Source organism: Triticum urartu, chromosome 3A (assembly GCF_056163025.1).
Source record: "Triticum urartu cultivar PI428250 chromosome 3A, HENAU_Tu73, whole genome shotgun sequence".
Taxonomy (NCBI): Eukaryota; Viridiplantae; Streptophyta; class Magnoliopsida; order Poales; family Poaceae; genus Triticum; species Triticum urartu.
Window position 1 is genome coordinate 24,792,405 of NC_141875.1, and position 18,966 is coordinate 24,811,370.

General features: G+C 44.2%; 1 protein-coding gene across 1 annotated transcript; it reads left to right on the forward strand.

The window, feature by feature from the left end:
• The first annotated feature begins 548 nt into the window (after positions 1–548).
• On the forward strand, positions 549–13,802 carry LOC125546547 (uncharacterized). Its single transcript, XM_087516505.1, has 14 exons — positions 549–562; positions 1,340–1,481; positions 1,728–1,768; positions 1,867–1,920; positions 2,014–2,097; positions 2,273–2,358; positions 2,539–2,619; positions 3,424–3,554; positions 4,258–4,296; positions 4,951–5,018; positions 12,147–12,237; positions 12,904–12,979; positions 13,456–13,528; positions 13,655–13,802. Exons 2-14 carry the CDS (start codon positions 1,341–1,343, stop codon positions 13,800–13,802), a joined length of 1,113 nt encoding a protein of 370 aa, XP_087372631.1. The 5' UTR covers positions 549–562; position 1,340.
• Positions 13,803–18,966: the final 5,164 nt, after the last annotated feature.

Sequence of the window (18,966 nt, forward strand, 5' to 3'; positions counted from 1 at the left end):
TAGCGAACTGGGCATCCATCGGGTTATTTTTGAGTCAGATTCGCTGCAGCTGGTTAATGCTCTGAAGACGGGCGAGTATGACAAGTCCTCCATTGGAGTCCTGCTACGAGAAGCTCGAAGCATCTGCTTTGCGTCGTTCGACGCATTTGATTTCACTTTTTGTAAGCGTTCATGTAATAGGGTTGCCCATAGCTTGGCTGCTTTCGGGTTCAGGGCGGGCGTGTCTAACTTCTGGTAGATGGAGCAGGTCCCGGACTGTGTTATTGACTTGGTTGCCAGCAACAACGCTGCGCGTGGTTAAGTAATTTGGAACGTGTGTTCCCAGATCGAAAAAAAAGAAGAAGAAAGCACCCTCAAAAAAAGAAGAAGAAAGCAAACAGTCCCCGCCTCCCCGGCCGCCGCACCTGAAAGCCCTCGCAAAGGCTCGTTGAAATAATTGGCGAAAATACAGATCTTTTTCTGCAGCGAGCTGGCTTTGGAGCAGGAGGGTAGGATCCAGACGTCGAGCAGGAGATGGCGGCCAAGAAGCCGGAGCCGCAGGTGCTAGTGCCGCCCGCACCAGGTCGCCGTCCGTCGACTCCTATCTTTCTTGCAAATTCTTTCTTTTGATATCAATTAGGACTACTTCCCTCTCTTAATTCCTATATTGTCTCCCCCCCCCCCCCCCCCCCCCCACCCACACACACAAATTTGCATCTGTCTGACGATTTCGTAGCGCAAATCGCAGGGAAATTTGGTATTTAATGAACTAGGGTTTGGGGGGATCTGCTAGAGTTACTCTAAGCTACACAAACTATGGGCTGGAGAGAAAGTAGATAGAAGCTAAGTTTTCGCATCATCATTATTGGTTGAGTTTAGCCGGCGATTAACAGTTTAGCACCAGTTTAGCTGAAAATTGAAATTTGGAAGACACCGAATTAACAGCCAACGGCAGCTTCCTTCTCGCGCTTGGCCCATCTGAGCCGTTCACATCTCCTGTTTCGCTGTGGACCATCCGATGCCACTTAACAATTCACTTCGTTTTAACTGAAGAAAACAGCAACTGCTGACTGACGAACTGAAAGAAGTGACATCCTGACAATCTGCACTACTATCAAGTATCAACACTACTATCACTACTACTCCCTCTGTTCCCTGATATAAGACCCTTTTAGCTATTTCAGTATTGACTACATACATACTAAAATGAGTGAACATACATATTAAAATGTGTCTAAATACATACGAATCAAGAAAAAGCTAAAATGTCTTATATTAGAGAATGGAGGGAGTATATGTATAGCTCTAGATTGCTCTTTGATTGTTGTATGTGCGCTCAAGTACATAATCAATCATGCAGGATGCTGGTGCCGGCATATGAGCTCATGTTCGGGAAGCTCGCGCGACACAGCCTCTTTGATGACTACCTCCATTCTGGGGGCGTGGATGCGCAGATTGTGTTGAAGCAGCTGGGAGGTTCTCATGCTGATCTCACTGCCACCGTATCCATCAAGCAAATATATTTCATTGCTGCTTTTTCTTGTAATTAGTATGGTTCTGTCCCATTCATGACTACAAGTTGTGTTTCAGTAGTATATATAATTGCTGTTGAAGCTTGGTATAAAATGAGTTCTTAAATTATCTATACCCTATTTGTTTTCTCTACGTAGCTGCTCAGTTTCAGGACTCTTGTCTCTTTTCCTGAGTTATTGCAAGAAAAGTTGTTTTCCCTAACTTTAATTCACTAGATGTCTACAAATGGGGGGGAAGCTCACTTTCGATGGCAGAGGTGCTTATTGCATACAGTTTACCGTAGCTATATTTTCCAGTTTTTAATGCATACTTGTTATGATGAACACCAAATGGCTTGAAATATTTTTTTTGTAGGGATTTGAAAGATCCCAATACATTTGTAGACTTTCTTGTGTCAACTTCAAAGCCGTAAGTTATCTCTTGTTTGTCATGAACAGTTCTAATTCTGTTATGCAAGGTGCAGAAATTATACCGATTTGGCTTATAACTTGTATTTTCCAGCACAATGCGGCTGTCTTCAAGCATTTACTATCCGAAGTATCGTATTGGCGCCTTTGGGACATTCCCTTTGAATATGGCAAACAGGTAGGTTGTGTATCTTATATCTTGACTGTGGTTGTCGATCATCTATTTAGTTGTACATAGCTTTCTACTAACATCTTGATGAGACATTTCCATGACGACCAGGTACAAGATGTTCTTGTTCTTGATTTGTAAATACGATTAGTAACATGGAGAAGTGTATTCTTCTGTTTTGCAGGGCATGCCCAGAAGATTATGGTGTCATGGGTTTAAGATATGGTTCAGAGAATCTATCAATTGGGGCCTCCTTCGTCCCATTTCCTTGTATGCCAATTACTTATAGTTCTACTTGGAGTATTGAATTATGATTGCAGAGTAAAAATGTTATGTACCATGTATTAATACTCTTATCAATTTTAAATATATTTACTTATGCTATTCTCTAATAAAATAATACTTAAATTCAGTTATGTCATGGTATGCTGATATGACTTTTGTTTGTAGCGCCTGGTGAGGTACCCTATGGTGCATGGTTGGTTGGGAGAAAAGGGAATTTAAGTGCAGGCGTACAATACAAACCAATAGGTTTGTGTTACTAAACGTTCACTGATTATCAGAGCGATATATTCTACACCGCAGATTTTGAGGCTTTTGCATATTCTTTTTTATTTAAATATTTGATACTCTTCTGTGTCCACATGGAAAATGCTCCTTTGCTTTTTGAGGCTTTCTGTTTACAATGTTAATACTTCATTTAGAATTTACCATAAAAAATTCTTGATTTAGGAAGGACCATAAATAAGGTGCATACAATACATAACTGTACACGGGTGTTTTTGGACAACTATTTTTAGTTACAAAAGGTCTATAAACCAAAAATTCATGTTGTCCTGTTAAAACTAAAAGTGGAACACTAACATGCTGTTCTTAATTTATTCTGAAGCTAAGTGCAATTAAACACCATGATATCATCATTTGGTTTTTCTCTACTGTGGATTTCTATGTAGGATATTACTAGACCCTACCGTGTATTTTATACCTAAGGGATCTTTATAAATAAACAAGCAACTTGTCAAGTTCATGTGTGCACACGTTTGTGGACTTAAAGACCTTTTCTTTTTACAAATTACAGAGATTTCCATGCTATGCATTTACTAGTTACAATTCTAGGTTATTGTAATTTGCACTGTATCAACTCTAAATGTTCTGCTGACATGTCATATGTTTATTATTACAAGCATTTTCTCTTTGGAGTCCTGTGCCGTTTCTTACATAAAGATAGTCGGGATATAGATGTTCACTGTATTTACACTTTCCAGCATTTTATTTTGTGTCACCAAACGCAAGCATTTTGATTTCTTCTGTGTACAAAAAAATATACTCCAACAGGTGGAAGCAAGCATCCTATGCCTTTTACAGACTTGAAGAACTGGAATTGTGCAATCGGTTATGGTGTAGGCTCAAGTAGCCCACTCAGCCCTTCATTTAATTTTGCACTAGAGCTTGTTAGAAGTTCGCAGGTTTGTTATATTTATTCCTTATTAGTTGACATGAAGGCTTCATATTGTGTGTTAGCTGGCAATAGCTTTAGGTATTTTTCACAAGATTAAAAACAGAGTGCCAGGCATGATGTGTATTGGTTTGTTAGGTTGCAATGGCTTATGCATTCTGACAGGATTATAAACAGACTGCCGGCCATCATGTGTATTTGATGCATATAATTAAGATGCTCCTATTTTGTAAAATTTAATACTGCTGTTGTGAACATGATTATTCTTTGGAAGAATTATTTAACTATACCATTCTCTGTTTATAATTTCAATAAATTATTACTTCTACGGTATGCATGTGTTTGTAAAATGAGCACTGCTATATGCACGACACTATGCACACGATTTACAGACGACAATCCAATCAGTCAGTTGATGCATGGCAACAGACGGCAGCACACCCACAGATGGGCGATCGTGCAATGGTCGTGCATAGTGTTTGTCGTGTGCAGAGCAGTTCCATTGTAAAATTCCTGGATTTTGACTTACAAATAAAGAATCCAGTGATCTTATGTATGTTTCCTTCGATAGACTATTTTAAGAAGTGGCCCTCAGCTACTAAAGGAGAACCTTGATATATAAATATAGTTTTTCCTTCATCAAATCTCATACACATCAAAAGTTACATTTATTTATTCTCGCTTAATGGCATTTCCTTTTCCTTGGTGTGCAGCTGGTTGCGTCGTTCTATCAACACCATATTTCTGCAAAGGCAAGTGCAATTGCATTTCATTTCTTGATAACTAGAGTTGCTTCCTGCAACTACAATTGGGATTTAAAAGATATCTCCTTTATCCTACTTAGCAATTTACTCTAGCAGTTCCATAAGAAAAATACTCTGCCAGCCCTCGAGGATTGGGTTATTTGTCCTGTTGCCATCTTTTCCTAGGTGAATAACAAGTTATATAACGTGCATATTATTTTGAATATCATTGTTCTAATCCTTTTAGCTAGTTGCATATGTAGGCAAGACCATTGCCATGTAATGGTTGTCCTATATTTCATCTTTTAAGGAAACATTTTCTTGAAAGGTTTTAGGAAAACATTTGATAGACTTCAGTATGTATTTAATTTGGGGATATATTACAGTTCATTTCTTTGAATACTAATGTTTAACGTATGCATTAAAATTTGATTATGAGCATTTAAAAGAAATATCATATTGTTTGGAATTCTAGCAGAATAAAATCCAGTTTGGGATTAGTGTCCAGAATTACGAACTTAGGAGAAATCATAACCACCCAGTGAATAACAGGATCGACACTTAGGTGAAACAATTTAGTTTATGTCTTTCGTGAGTTGAAATAAGAAGTTATTATTATATTTAAATATTTCATCTTAACCAAGAGTCTGCATACTATATCAGGTACTAAATTATCGGGGTGGAGATGAAACTTTGAACTACATTGATCTTGGACTTGAGCTAGCCACAAGGTATACCTTAAACAAATACATATTTGTTAGTTTTGCGACTGATTCAGTTTACTACAGTGTAACACCCCGGATGTAACTTTTCCAATTTGTACTCCAACTCTTGCCGTTTCCGGCGTTAAGTTATTTTATTTTTTCGGGTTTGGGTCTTTGTCTCCGTGTGTTGTTATCGTTGTCATGCATTTCATATCATGTTATCATGTGCATTGCATTTGCATACGTGTTCATCTCATGCATTCGAACTTTTTCCCCGTTGTCCGTTTTGCATTCCGGCGCTTCGTTCTCCTTCGGTGGTCATTTCTAACTTTCTTTCGTGTGTGGAGATTAAACATTTCCGGATTGGACCGAGACTTGCCAATCGGCCTTGGTTTACTACCGGTAGACCGCCTGTCAAGTTTCGTATTATTTGGACTTCGTTTGATACTCCAACGGTTAACCGAGGGACCGAGAAGGCCTCGTGTGTGTTGCAGCCCAACACCCCTCCAATTTGGCCCAAAACCCACCTAAACCTGCTCCATCATCTAGATCGTTCGATCACGATCGCGTGGCCAAAAACCGTACCTCATTTGGACTCTTCTAGCTCCCTCTATGCCTATAAATAGGTCCTCCTCGAAAATCTCGGATCCCCTCCTCGAAACCCTAGTCGTCTTCCACCTCTCGCTGCCGGACACGTCCGATTCGGGCCGGACGTGTCCGACTTGTCCCGCCGCCGCCATGTGTCATCGCCCCGTTGGGGCGCCCGCCATCCCCGCCGCCAGGCCCGTCAGGGCCCGAGGCCGGCCCCCGCGGCCCGTCTCCGCGCCGCCACTCCCCGCGCCCGACCCTGCCGCCTTGAGGCGCCGCACCGTCGCTCGTCGCCCGGCCGGCCGCAGCCCGCCTCCTCGCCGGCGACCGCCGCCTCCGTCTCCGGGTCGCCGCCTGCCGCGCCCGGAGTCCCCAGCCTTCGCCGCCGCGCCGCCCCGGTCCGGATCCGGTGGATCCCGCCCGATCCGGCCACCTCCGTCCACTCCGGCGGGCTCCGGGTCAGCTTCGGCGAGATCCCGGCGAACCTCGGATTCCGCACCCAGCGAAACCCTAGATCTGTTCCGGAGAGGTCTAATTTTCTTCTAAGTCCTCGAAATCTCAGATCCATGTGGTCCTGTTCTTCGTGCCGTAACTTTGCATCCGTAGCTCCGATTTGGACATATAGCATATCAAAATGTTCATTTCATTCCATTGCATCATTTTCATTTGAGTTCATCTTGATGCCCGAAATGCCGTTAGAAGGGGCCTACTTGAGATAATTGTCAGATCTGCTACTCCATTTAGACATTTGTCATTTTTGTCATGATTATTGTGTGCATGATATGCCCTGATGCTCTACATATGTTTTGTTAAGGGTTTTGCCATCTCTCCAGAGGTGCAACCCATGTATTTTTGTGATGTGTGTGGTGACTAGTGCAAACTTGCCAAGTGAGGCACTTGGAAATTCTGTTTTCAGGGACTTAGCATTTCCACTAAGTCCTTGAGCTGTTTATCTCATGTTGTCTTATGTTCATGTTGTTTCCGAGTGATCTGTGCCTCTTTTGAGGATGATCAGTAAGGATGTTTTACTAATCTTGTAGTACTCTGTCCATCCATGTCTTTGTTTGCAATTATGGAGCACCCTAGCTTGAGTCAATCGAGCTCTATTTTTGCTACTTTGTGAATCTGGGCAGATTGTCAACTTGTTTGCAATTTTGCCGATGTTGTTGTAATTGATCCGTGCATGCTATGCTATTGTTCTTGCCATGTCTAGCTTGCATTTTGTGTGTTTTTGGTAGATGTATGCTTAGCTTATCATGACTTGCACCGTAGTGAGTGCATCGAGCTCGTAAACATGCCTACTTGAGTTATGTTTCAGCATGTGTCAGTTTTCACAAAGTTTGAAAACTGATTATGCTTTTGCTATGTTCACATGTTTGCAAATGTGTTTTCTGATCCTTTTTGGCTCAAGGTCACTAAGGGACTTTTGTTAAGCTTTTTGAGTAGCTTCTTGCCGTGTGTTACTTTGCCATGTTCAGGTCCTGTAGCATGTTGTTTTGTTGCTCCGAAGAGTGCTACCTGATCTGAAATTTCAGACAAGTGTTAATTTCACTAAGTCTGAGATCTGTTTACCATATGCATTTTTGCCATGCTTGTTTGAACCTGTTATTGGATGAATTGGCCGTAGCTCAGTGCTAGACTTTTGTTAATTATCTTGAATGCATCCCTGCCATGTATTTTGTTTTCATGTTTGAGTGCTGTAGCATGTTCATCTCTTTGCATTTAGATGGCTACTTGCTGTAAATCGCAGACCGGTGTCATATTTGAATCGCTTGCCATTTCCAAACCGTAACTCCGATTCCGGCGTTCTTTATATCATTTTCAAGTGATTTCATCTCATCTTTCCAGTGGCACACTTGGATTCCCAAGTTGAGGCCAGGTTCTTGCATTTCCTGTCACATCTTGCATATGCATCCCGCATAGCATATCATCCTTGCATCTTATTGTTTGAGCTTGCACGTGGTTGATTGTGTCCTTGTTGCTTGTTTGTCTTGTTTGGGTAGAGCCGGGAGATGAGTTCGCTAACGAGGAGCCCGTTGAGTTTGCTTTCGAGGATCCAGGCAACTCTGACAGCTTTGCAGACAAGATGATCATACCCTCGAAATCACTACTATCTTTGCTATGCTAGTTTGCTCGCTCTTTTGCTATGCCAATGCTACGATGCCTACCATCTGCTTTCAAGCCTCCCAAATTGCCATGTCAAACCTCTAACCCACCATGTCCTAGCAAACCATTGATTGGCTATGTTACCGCTTTGCTCAGCCCCTCTTATAGCGTTGCTAGTTGCAGGTGAAGATTGGAGACCGTTCCTTGTTGGAACATTTATTTACTTGTTGGGATATCATTATATTGCCATGTTACCTTAATGCATCTATATACTTGGTAAAGGGTGGAAGGCTCGGCCTCTCGCCTAGTGTTTTGTTCCACTCTTGCCGCCCTAGTTTCCGTCATATCGGTGTTATGTTCCCGGATTTTGCGTTCCTTACGCGGTTTGGTTATAATGGGAACCCCTTGATAGTTCGCCTTGATTAAAGCTTTTCCAGCAATGCCCAACCTTGGTTTTACCATTTGCCACCTAGCCTCTTTTCCCTTGGGTTTCCGGAGCCCGAGGGTCATCTTACTTAAACCCCCCCGGGCCAGTGCTCCTCTGAGTGTTGGTCCGAACTAGAGTCCTGTGCAGCGCCCCCTCGGGGAAACTCGAGGTTTGGTTTTAGTTGTATGGAGAGCTTATCTGAGTGTGCCCTGAGAACGAGATATGTGCAGCTCCTATCGGGATTTGTCTGCACATTCGGGCGGTGTTGCTGGTCTAGTTTTAACCTGTCGAAGTGTCTTGAAGAACCGAGGTACCGAGTCTGATCGGAACGTCTCGGGAGGAGGTCTATTCCTTCGTTGACCGTGAGAGCTTGTCATGGGCTAAGTTGGGACTCCCCTGCAGGGATTTGAATTTTCGAAAGCCGTGCCCGCGGTTATGGGCAGATGGGAATTTGTTAATGTCCGGTTGTAGATTACTTGAACCTTAACTTAATTAAAATGAATCAACAGTGTGAGTTACCGTGATGGCCTCTTCTCGGCGGAGTTCGGGAAGTGGACACGGTGTTGGAGTAATGCTTGCGCAGGTTGTTCTCTAGTTTCTCGCTCGCGCTTTGCCTCCTCTTCTCGCTCTTTTTTGCGAATATGTTAGCCACCTTATATGCTACTCGCTTGCTGGAGCTCCACATATATATTTACCTTGTCTTACCTATAAGCTTAAATAGTCTTGATCGCGAGGGTGCGAGATTGCTGAGTCCCTGTGGCTCACAGATTACTATTACACCAGATGCAGGTCCAGATGATTCCGCTCCAGGTGACGCGCTCGAGCTCAAGTGGGAGTTCGACGAGGACTCTCAGCGATACTATGTTTCCTTTCCTGATGATCAGTAGTGGTGCCCAGTTGGGGGTGATCGGGACCATGTCGCTTGTTGGGTTATCTTACATTTTGGCGCCATAATCGGGCGCACCCGGGAGCAACTTCCCGGTCGGTCACCCATCCTGACACTACTCCAAACTGAGCACGCTTAACTTTAGAGTTCTGTCTGAATGGGCTCTCGGAAAAGAAGGAATTCCTTATTGACATGAGTAGTCTATCATCCCTAATAAGCCAGGCCATCACATACACCCCCACTCAAAGGAACCGACGTCCTCGTCGGGCCACAGGAACGTTCCCTCTTGGCACATACGTCTGTGCGTCCAGTCCGGTACATGCGCCATGCCGGGTGCCACGACGGGTCACAAACGTCATCAACAACATGACCGCGCACCTGTCCGCAAACATCCGTGTAACCGCGAGGGTCGGCTCTGATACCAACTTGTAACACCCTCGATGCGACTATATCTCCCACGTGTCGAGGCACGACTTAGAGGCATAATCGCATTGAAGGCATATGTCGCAAGTCAGGCAATCATCACAAACATCCCATGTAATATAGATAATGAAAAGGGATAACATAGTTGGCTTACACTCGCCACGTCAATCAATTACATAAATAACATACATCATCCAAACACTCATGGCCCGATTACGGCGCCAAAATGAAAGATAACCCAACAAGCGACATGGTCCCGATCACCCCCAACTGGGCACCACTACTGATCATCAGGAAAGGAAACATAGTATCGCTGAGAGTCCTCGTCGAACTCCCACTTGAGCTCGAGCGCGTCACCTGGAGCGGAATCATCTGGACCTGCATCTGGTGTAATAGTAATCTGTGAGCCACAGGGACTCAGCAATCTCGCACCCTCGCGATCAAGACTATTTAAGCTTATAGGTAAGACAAGGTAAATATATATGTGGAGCTCCAGCAAGCGAGTAGCATATAAGGCGGCTAACATATTCGCAAAAAAGAGCGAGAAGAGGAGGCAAAGCGCGAGCGAGAAACTAGAGAACAACCTGCGCAAGCATTACTCCAACACCGTGTCCACTTCCCGAACTCCGCCGAGAAGAGGCCATCACGGTAACTCACACTGTTGATTCATTTTAATTAAGTTAAGGTTCAAGTAATCTACAACCGGACATTAACAAATTCCCATCTGCCCATAACCGCGGGCACGGCTTTCGAAAATTCAAATCCCTGCAGGGGAGTCCCAACTTAGCCCATGACAAGCTCTCACGGTCAACGAAGGAATAGACCTCCTCCCGAGACGTTCCGATCAGACTCGGTACCTCGGTTCTTCAAGACACTTCGATAGGTTAAAACTAGACCAGCAACACCGCCCGAATGTGCCGACAAATCCCGATAGGAGCTGCACATATCTCGTTCTCAGGGCACACTCAGATAAGCTCTCCATACAACTAAAACCAAACCTCGAGTTTCCCCGAGGGGGCGCTGCACAGGACTCTAGTTCGGACCAACACTCAGAGGAGCACTGGCCCGGGGGGGTTTAAGTAAGATGACCCTCGGGCTCCGGAAACCCAAGGGAAAAGAGGCTAGGTGGAAAATGGTAAAACCAAGGTTGGGCATTGCTGGAAAAGCTTTAATCAAGGCGAACTATCAAGGGGTTCCCATTATAACCCAACCGCGTAAGGAACGCAAAATCCGGGAACATAACACCGATATGACGGAAACTAGGGCGGCAAGAGTGGAACAAAACACTAGGCGAGAGGCCGAGCCTTCCACCCTTTACCAAGTATATAGATGCATTAAGGTAACATGGCAATATAATGATATCCCAACAAGTAAATAAATGTTCCAACAAGGAACGGTCTCCAATCTTCACCTGCAACTAGCAACGCTATAAGAGGGGCTGAGCAAAGCGGTAACATAGCCAATCAATGGTTTGCTAGGACATGGTGGGTTAGAGGTTTGACATGGCAATTTGGGAGGCTTGAAAGCAGATGGTAGGCATCGTAGCATTGGCATAGCAAAAGAGCGAGCAAACTAGCATAGCAAAGATAGTAGTGATTTCGAGGGTATGATCATCTTGTCTGCAAAGCTGTCAGAGTTGCCTGGATCCTCGAAAGCAAACTCAACGGGCTCCTCGTTAGCGAACTCATCTCCCGGCTCTACCCAAACAAGACAAACAAGCAACAAGGACACAATCAACCACGTGCAAGCTCAAACAATAAGATGCAAGGATGATATGCTATGCGGGATGCATATGCAAGATGTGACAGGAAATGCAAGAACCTGGCCTCAACTTGGGAATCCAAGTGTGCCACTGGAAAGATGAGATGAAATCACTTGAAAATGATATAAAGAACGCCGGAATCGGAGTTACGGTTTGGAAATGGCAAGCGATTCAAATATGACACCGGTCTGCGATTTACAGCAAGTAGCCATCTAAATGCAAAGAGATGAACATGCTACAGCACTCAAACATGAAAACAAAATACATGGCAGGGATGCATTCAAGATAATTAACAAAAGTCTAGCACTGAGCTACGGCCAATTCATCCAATAACAGGTTCAAACAAGCATGGCAAAAATGCATATGGTAAACAGATCTCAGACTTAGTGAAATTAACACTTGTCTGAAATTTCAGATCAGGTAGCACTCTTCGGAGCAACAAAACAACATGCTACAGGACCTGAACATGGCAAAGTAAGACATGGCATGAAGCTACTCAAAAAGCTTAACAAAAGTCCCTTAGTGACCTTGAGCCAAAAGGGATCAGAAAACACATTTGCAAGCATGTGAACATAGCAAAAGTATAATCAGTTTTCAGACTTAGTGAAAACTGGCACATGCTGAAACATAACTCAAGTAGGCATGTTTACGAGCTCGATGCACTCACCCAACGGTGATCGTTACTCCTGGCGAGATCTAGACTGGCCCCACAGATCAATACTAGTCTTTTCTGCGCACTTTGTCCTCACTCATGCGCACCCGGGAGCAACTTCCCGGTCGGTCACCCATCCTGACACTACTCCAAGCTGAGCACGCTTAACTTTGGAGTTCTGTCCGAATGGGCTGCCGGAAAAAAAGAAATTCCTTATTGAGCTAGCCACAAGGTATACCTTAAACAAATACATATTTGTCAGATTTGCGACTGATTCAGTTTACTACAGCTCCATCTTGTGTGAACTTTAGGATGGATAAAGACAAACCAACAGATGATGCTGGCAATTCATCGTTTCAGGTAGCTGCAAGTTGGCAGCTTAATACAGATTTACTTGTAAAGGTCAGCCGCACCTCAGTTATTTTCTTTTATGTCAGTGTATCCTGGCAACCGATGCTTCACATGCATGCCATGTCTTGATGGTCTATTTTTTAAGTATTAGATATTTCTTCTCAATCCTGCGGGAACAGAACTATTTCCGCTGAAATTATTCCGAAATTCCTGTAAATTAAGAATCCATTGAAATATTTTTGTCGACTAGTCAACGCGGTGGCAATATTTACGAGAACTCGCATGTTGGAGATTTATAACTTACTCCCTTTGTAAAGAAATATAAGATCATTTAGAGAAAGAGGGAGTACATGGTTGGCCTTCCTTCAAACATTTGTTACCTCCAGTTATACTCCCTCCGTTTTTATTTACTCTGTATATTAGAGTTGACTGAAGTCAAACTTTGTAAAGTTTGACCAAGTTTATAGAAAACAATATAGACATTTATCATAATAAATCTATACGATGTGAAAGTACATTTAATAATAAATCTAATGTTGTTGATTTGTTATTGTATATCTTAATATTTTTGTATATAAATTTGGTCAAAGTTTGTAAAGCTTGACTTTGACCAAAGCTAATATGCGAACTAAATAAAAATGGAGGGAGTACTAAATTTGGAGTTACCTATTCATGTCTTGATTTATTTGACAATCATCATTCTTATTTTCTTACCAGGGGAAGTTAGGCCCTTCGAAATCTTCTGCAGCATTGGCGTATAAGTTTCCACCCTTCTTTACATGTAGTATCACAGGTTTGCAACCCTTCAATTCCTTGAAATAATTTTATTTGCAGGCACAACCGTGTTATAGCCTTTTTTTAAGGATGCTGCATAAGACATTGCTCCTGAGCTTCTCTTTCATGTGGCTATTATATATTATCTAGTTCAGCTCTATGCTTTATTCAGAAAGAATCCGCTGTTTCCCATATTCACAGCAGAATTTTCAAAATATATTCGACCCTAAACACCTTACTTGATTATATCAAGGACCTCAGTGTTCCTATATATCGTGAACTGACCGCTCGAGAATCTGATACAAGATGTTTTGATGCCGGCCTTTAGTTCATGTTATATAGTTTCTGTAATTCTCGTAACATATGAACAATAATAACTACGATATCACCATGAATCATCAGTAGCTAATTGAATATGAAAGGATGCCATCTTTTATTGTAGACATGTCGGGGGAAGATTTCATCCGCTTTCTCAAAAATGTTTCCTATTTGCAGTTGAAAATGATCATTCAAAAGGTACGAGATCGTATGGGTTGGGAATTCGTGTTGAGGATCTCAAAGAACCCAGGTTGCATTTTTTGTCACGTATATATGATAGTATTGTTAGTAGTATCACGAACTAAACAAATTTGTTTTGATTACTAATATCCTTATTGATGTTGTGCTAATAAGACCATTTCCTATGTTAATGCAGATACCATACACTTAATCGAGAGTGTACGGTCTTGAAACAACATGAGATAGACGTCGATGGAAAGGAGCACGTCCTCGAGTTTGACTTTGGTCCAGGCAACTATGACAATTTACCAACGGAGTTGAAACCTATTGGCAAAGTATTGTAAGTGTAGGTTGTTACACTTACTGTCTCATCATGGAGTCGGGAAGCCCCATAAAACTATCAGTTATTATGGGTATTAGATTAGTTGGTCAACTGTTTTGATAAGGACAAATCATGTGTTGAGACAGACTGTCATTCAACCGTAAAATACAATGGTACTGTATGCAAACTGTCAAATGTTCAAGAGATAGATCTTCAACTGTCAGCAGGCTTAGGTGTGAGTTTTTTCTCTCTCTTCAAGTCGGCCCCATCGGATCTTGAATACTCGATTATCTCTACTATTATTAAAAGAGCAAACATATTCTTTCCTAAGAGTATCCGAAAACACATGACAATCAGGCCCATCTAATTAGATCTAACCAGCCACATAAAAAATCTCACCTGACCTGTGTATGTTTAGCAATTTAGAAGAGCAAGATGAAACTCTGCTTCGGCCACCTAGTTTGCTGAGATCGGGTTGTTTGCTTTCGCCGTCATGTTCACCACGGTAGTCAGCTCCGTCGGGAAGGTGGGCGGCACGGTGCTGGTGGGGCAGTGGCTGGGCATCTCGGTGCGGGGGGGACGACGCCCAGTGGGGCTACTCGTGGGAGATGGACCAGGTGACGGCGGCGGCGCACGGCTTCATCACCTACGCCGCCATGCAACGAGTCGAGCATGCATCTCCCTCCCCATGATCCCGCTGCTCCACCAGTACACTCGCCGATTCCGGTTTATCGTGAGTTCGTGACGCCCACCATGCTCTTGCCTGCACCACCGGCCGCCCTCCCGCTCCCCTCCCGTGGTCCAGCGCCGACTCCAGCTCCGGCAAGTCCGTTCGCTCCGCAGAAGTTTGGGGGAGGGTCGCCGCTCCACCTTCTTAGACTCCTGTACCGCTACGCCGGGCGTGGATTGCAACGAGCCAATGGCGTGCGGGAGCGGAGAAATCTATATCTATATCTGTATCTATACCTATACCTATACCTATATCTACTATTAAAGCAACGTGATAAAGCAAGGTGATATTTTTAGTTTCGTCCCGCGATTAGTTTTTTTTCTACCGTTAGTTATGGTCACGTACGTCCCACAATTAGTTTTTTTTTCTATTGTTAGTTGTGGTCAAGGTGGCGAGGTGGTACTAAAGTCATGTACGAGGTGGCGAGGGGGTGGTTCGTAAGAGCATCTTCAATAGGCGCCGGTCGCGCCGCGCGCAAAAAACACGTATGCCGCGCGCGCATCGCCTGGTTTGGCGCGGCGCGCAGCGCTGGCTCCAGCAGCCGTGCTAAAATGCAGCGCGCGCGCGTTGCTCCAGCAGCGTGCAAAAATGCAACGCGCGCGACTCGCACAAACAACATATGCATTCAAAAAGAAAAGCAAAAAATTCAAAAACAAACAAAAATAAATAATTCAATTTCGTTTATTACAACTCAAACAAACAGTTTATCATTCAATACAACAAATAGTGCAATTAAACACAACAAATAGTTCAACAATACAATAACGAACACACAAATCATGATGCTCTTTGTTGTCCATTCCATACCCACCACTTCTCAATGAGATCCTTCTGAAGATCATTATGCGCTGTAGGACGTCGAATGACATGATAGGAGGCAACAAAACGGGCCACCCTTTCAGCCCTCCGTGGTACTCGCACGGGATATCCCAAGAGCTCATACTGAGAGTAGTCTACATCTTGGTCACGCTCATTCTCGATGATCATGTTGTGCATGATCACACAAGCGTGCATTATGTACCAAAGCATTTTTTGATCCCAAAATCTAGCCGGTCCTCTCACAATAGCAAATTGGGCTTGCAAAATTCCAAAAGCTCTCTCCACATCTTTTCTAGCCGCCACCTAAGCATTGTGGAAATCAAGATTTTTCTTACCTTCTGGCTTTTTCAACGGCTTGACAAAGGTTTGCCACTTTGGATAGATGCCATCCGCTAGATAATAGCCATAGTTGTATGTACGGCCATTTGCTACAAACTGGCCCGGTGGTAACTCCCCATTTGCAATCTTACTCATCAGTGGTGACCGGTTGACAACATTGATGTCATTCAAAGATCCAGGCATTCCAAAGAATGAATGCCAAATCCAAGTCTCTTGATCGGCCACCGCTTTAAGGATTATAGTGGAACCCTTTTTTTGGCCGTGGAATTGCCCATGCCATGCCTTTGGACAATTCTTCCAAGTCCAATGCATGCAATCTATTGAGCCAAGCATGCCAGGAAAGCCGCGATCTTTGTTCATCGCTAAAAGCCTTGCGACGTCTTCAGTGTTGGGAGATCTCAAATACTCCTCGCCAAACACTTGCACAATTCCGACAGCGAAGCGCTTGACACACATGATGGCTTGGCTCTCACCCATAGCCAAGTGATCATCAACTAGATCACCCGGTATACCGTATGCCAACATACGCAAAGCGGTTGTCACCTTTTGAAAGGTGCTATGCCCGAGCTCTCCGGCGGCATTCCTCCTTTGCTGAAAAAAGCGGTCATGGCTCGCTAGTTTCTCTGCAATGCGCCTGAATAACTCGGTGCTCATCCTAAACCAGCGACGAAAATACGACTCGGGGTATGTGCGATTCTCCGCAAAATAATGCCTGATCAATCTGTTGTGGGCATCGATCCTATCCCTCCATATTTTTTACCGACCCATAACCGAACCACCGTGTTTTTGTTTTTCTATTAATATGCATAGCTAGGATCATTGCAAGATCCTCCTCCTCTTCCATATCAAATTCTTCTTCGAAAGAATCATACGACGAACTCATCTACAATGTTGAATACTATGCTATAAATAAAAAACTACAATCAACATGCACGAAATTCATGGCTTCTGAGCAATACATACCTTCTAGGCGTTTTATCGAACACCTAGCGGGCGCCAAGCGGCAGCGAGCGCGCGGGCGCTGTTCGTCGGCGGACCAGCATGCGCGCGGGGCGGCGGGCCTAGAGGGGGGCCGGAGAAAGCGCGCACGGGGCGGGGATAGGCCGGGGAAGCGCCGGAACCACTAGTAGAAAACAGGGCTATGGTCCAGGCCGGCTCAGCCCATTAGTCCCGGTTCAGTCTAGAACCGGGACCAATGTGGGCATTGGTCCCGGTTCGTGAGCCCAGGGGGCCGGCCGGGCTACGTGGGCCATTGGTCCCGGTTCGTCTGGACCTTTTGGTCCCGGTTGGTGGGACGAAACAGGACCAATGGGCCTCGCTCCTGGCCCACCACCATTGGTCCCGGTTGGTGGCTTGAACCGGGACCAAAGGCTTCCCTTTAGTCCCAGTTCATGTCATCAACCGGGACCAATGAGGTGCCTATATATACCCCCTCGCGCAAGAGCAGAGCACAGTGCTCTGTTTTTTCTGGCCGAGGGGGAGAGGGCTTTGTGGTGCTCTAGCTCACCTCCTATGCACATGAGGTGTTCGATGGAATGCCCGAGCCACACTACTTAAGCTTTCTCCTCTCGAAGCTCGACCTCCAAACTCCATTTTCCTCGAGATTTGTCTAGATTTAGCGGTCCGTCACGCCCCGTCCCCGTCTTCACCGCCGTCGATCACCCGCGCCGATCTCATCACCAACACCACCGTGGTGAGCCTCTTGTTCTTATCTTCTTTCTGAAAGGAAAAATATTCTTACTTGTATGTTTAGATAGATACTTGTATCATTTTCTTACATTTATTATTGCATCTTATATAGTGCGATGGTTTTGGTATCCGCCCCCGTCGGCCCTCGTCCTGTCTATGATTCGGATTTGGTATGTATATTATCTTTATAACTATTGGTTCATTTATTGTTTATGAAAATTATGCCGACCAACGTGACATAGATTTTATTTATCTAGGATGTATGTGAATCGGAAATGCCAACCGACCCTATTGTCGAGAGGTTAAATTTAGTTGAAGAAGAAAACAATTTGTTGAAGGAAAAAATAAAAAAAATTGAGGAGGAGAAGATGATGTTGGAGTTGCATGTTGCGGATGTCGTCGATGATCACAAGATCAAGATGGATGCAATGCGCTTGAAGATTAGAAAGATTAGAAAATATGCCATTCATACCGAGGCTTGGTATCATTATGCCGTTGGATCAATTGTTACCTTGGTTGCGATTATGATCGCATTTGTTTTCGCATTGAAATGTTTTACATAGTTTCAATGTATGGTTTAATTAATTAGATGCTCTGGAGAGCTATATGTTGTTAGATGAGAACTATGTATGCACTTTGGTTTTAATGTGATGATGAACTTCTATTAATTTGTACACTTAATTATATATAATGCACGCAGATGAACCGGCAATGGATGTACGGTGACAGACACACCCGCGAGTACATTAAGGGCGTGCATGAGTTTCTCGATGCGGCTGAGGCAAACAAGCAGAATGGTTTTATGTGTTGTCCATGCACTGAATGTGGGAATACGAGGTCTTACTCTAACCGGAAAATCCTTCACTCCCACCTGCTTTACAAGGGTTTCATGCCACACTATAATGTTTGGACGAGGCACGGAGAAATAGGGGTTATGATGGAAGACGACGAAGAAGAAGAGTACGATGACAACTATGTGCCCCCTAAATACGGTGATGCTGCAACGGGGGGAGCTGGTGAAGATCAAGAGGAACCAGACAATGTGCCCAATGATGTTGCCACGGGTGAAGCTGCTGAAGATCAAGAGGAACCATACAATGTGCCCGATGATGATGATCTCCGCCGGGTCATTGTCGATGCAAGGACGCAATGCATTAGTTAAAAGGAGAAGTTGAAGTTCGATCGCATGTTAGAGGATCACAAAAAAAGGGTTATACCCCAATTGCGAAGATGGCAACACAAAGCTCGGTACCGTACTGGAATTGCTGCAGTGGAAGGCAGAGAATGCTGTGGCTGACAAAGGATTTGAGAAGCCACTGAAAATATTGAAGAAGAAGCTTCCAAAGGATAACGAATTGCCCGACAGTACATACGCAGCAAAGAAGGTCGTATGCCCTCTAGGATTGGAGGTGGAGAAGATACATGCATGCCCTAATGACTGCATCCTCTACCGCGGTGCATACAAGGATCTGAACGCATGCCCGGTATGCGGTGCGTTGCGGTATAAGATCAGACGAGATGACCCTGGTGATGTTGATGGCGAGCCCCTCAGGAAGAGGGTTCCTGCGAAGGTGATGTGGTATGCTCCTATAATACCACGGTTGAAACG

Excerpts from the sequence above, each read along its gene's own strand:
- LOC125546547 (XM_087516505.1), top strand. The coding sequence starts at position 1,341 with ATGCTGGTGCCGGCATATGAGCTCATGTTCGGGAAGCTCGCGCGACAC. Across the intron at positions 2,098-2,272 it reads CCTTTGAATATGGCAAACAG|GGCATGCCCAGAAGATTATG; the intron begins GTAGGTTGTGTA and ends TCTGTTTTGCAG. Across the intron at positions 5,019-12,146 it reads GGACTTGAGCTAGCCACAAG|GATGGATAAAGACAAACCAA; the intron begins GTATACCTTAAA and ends TGTGAACTTTAG.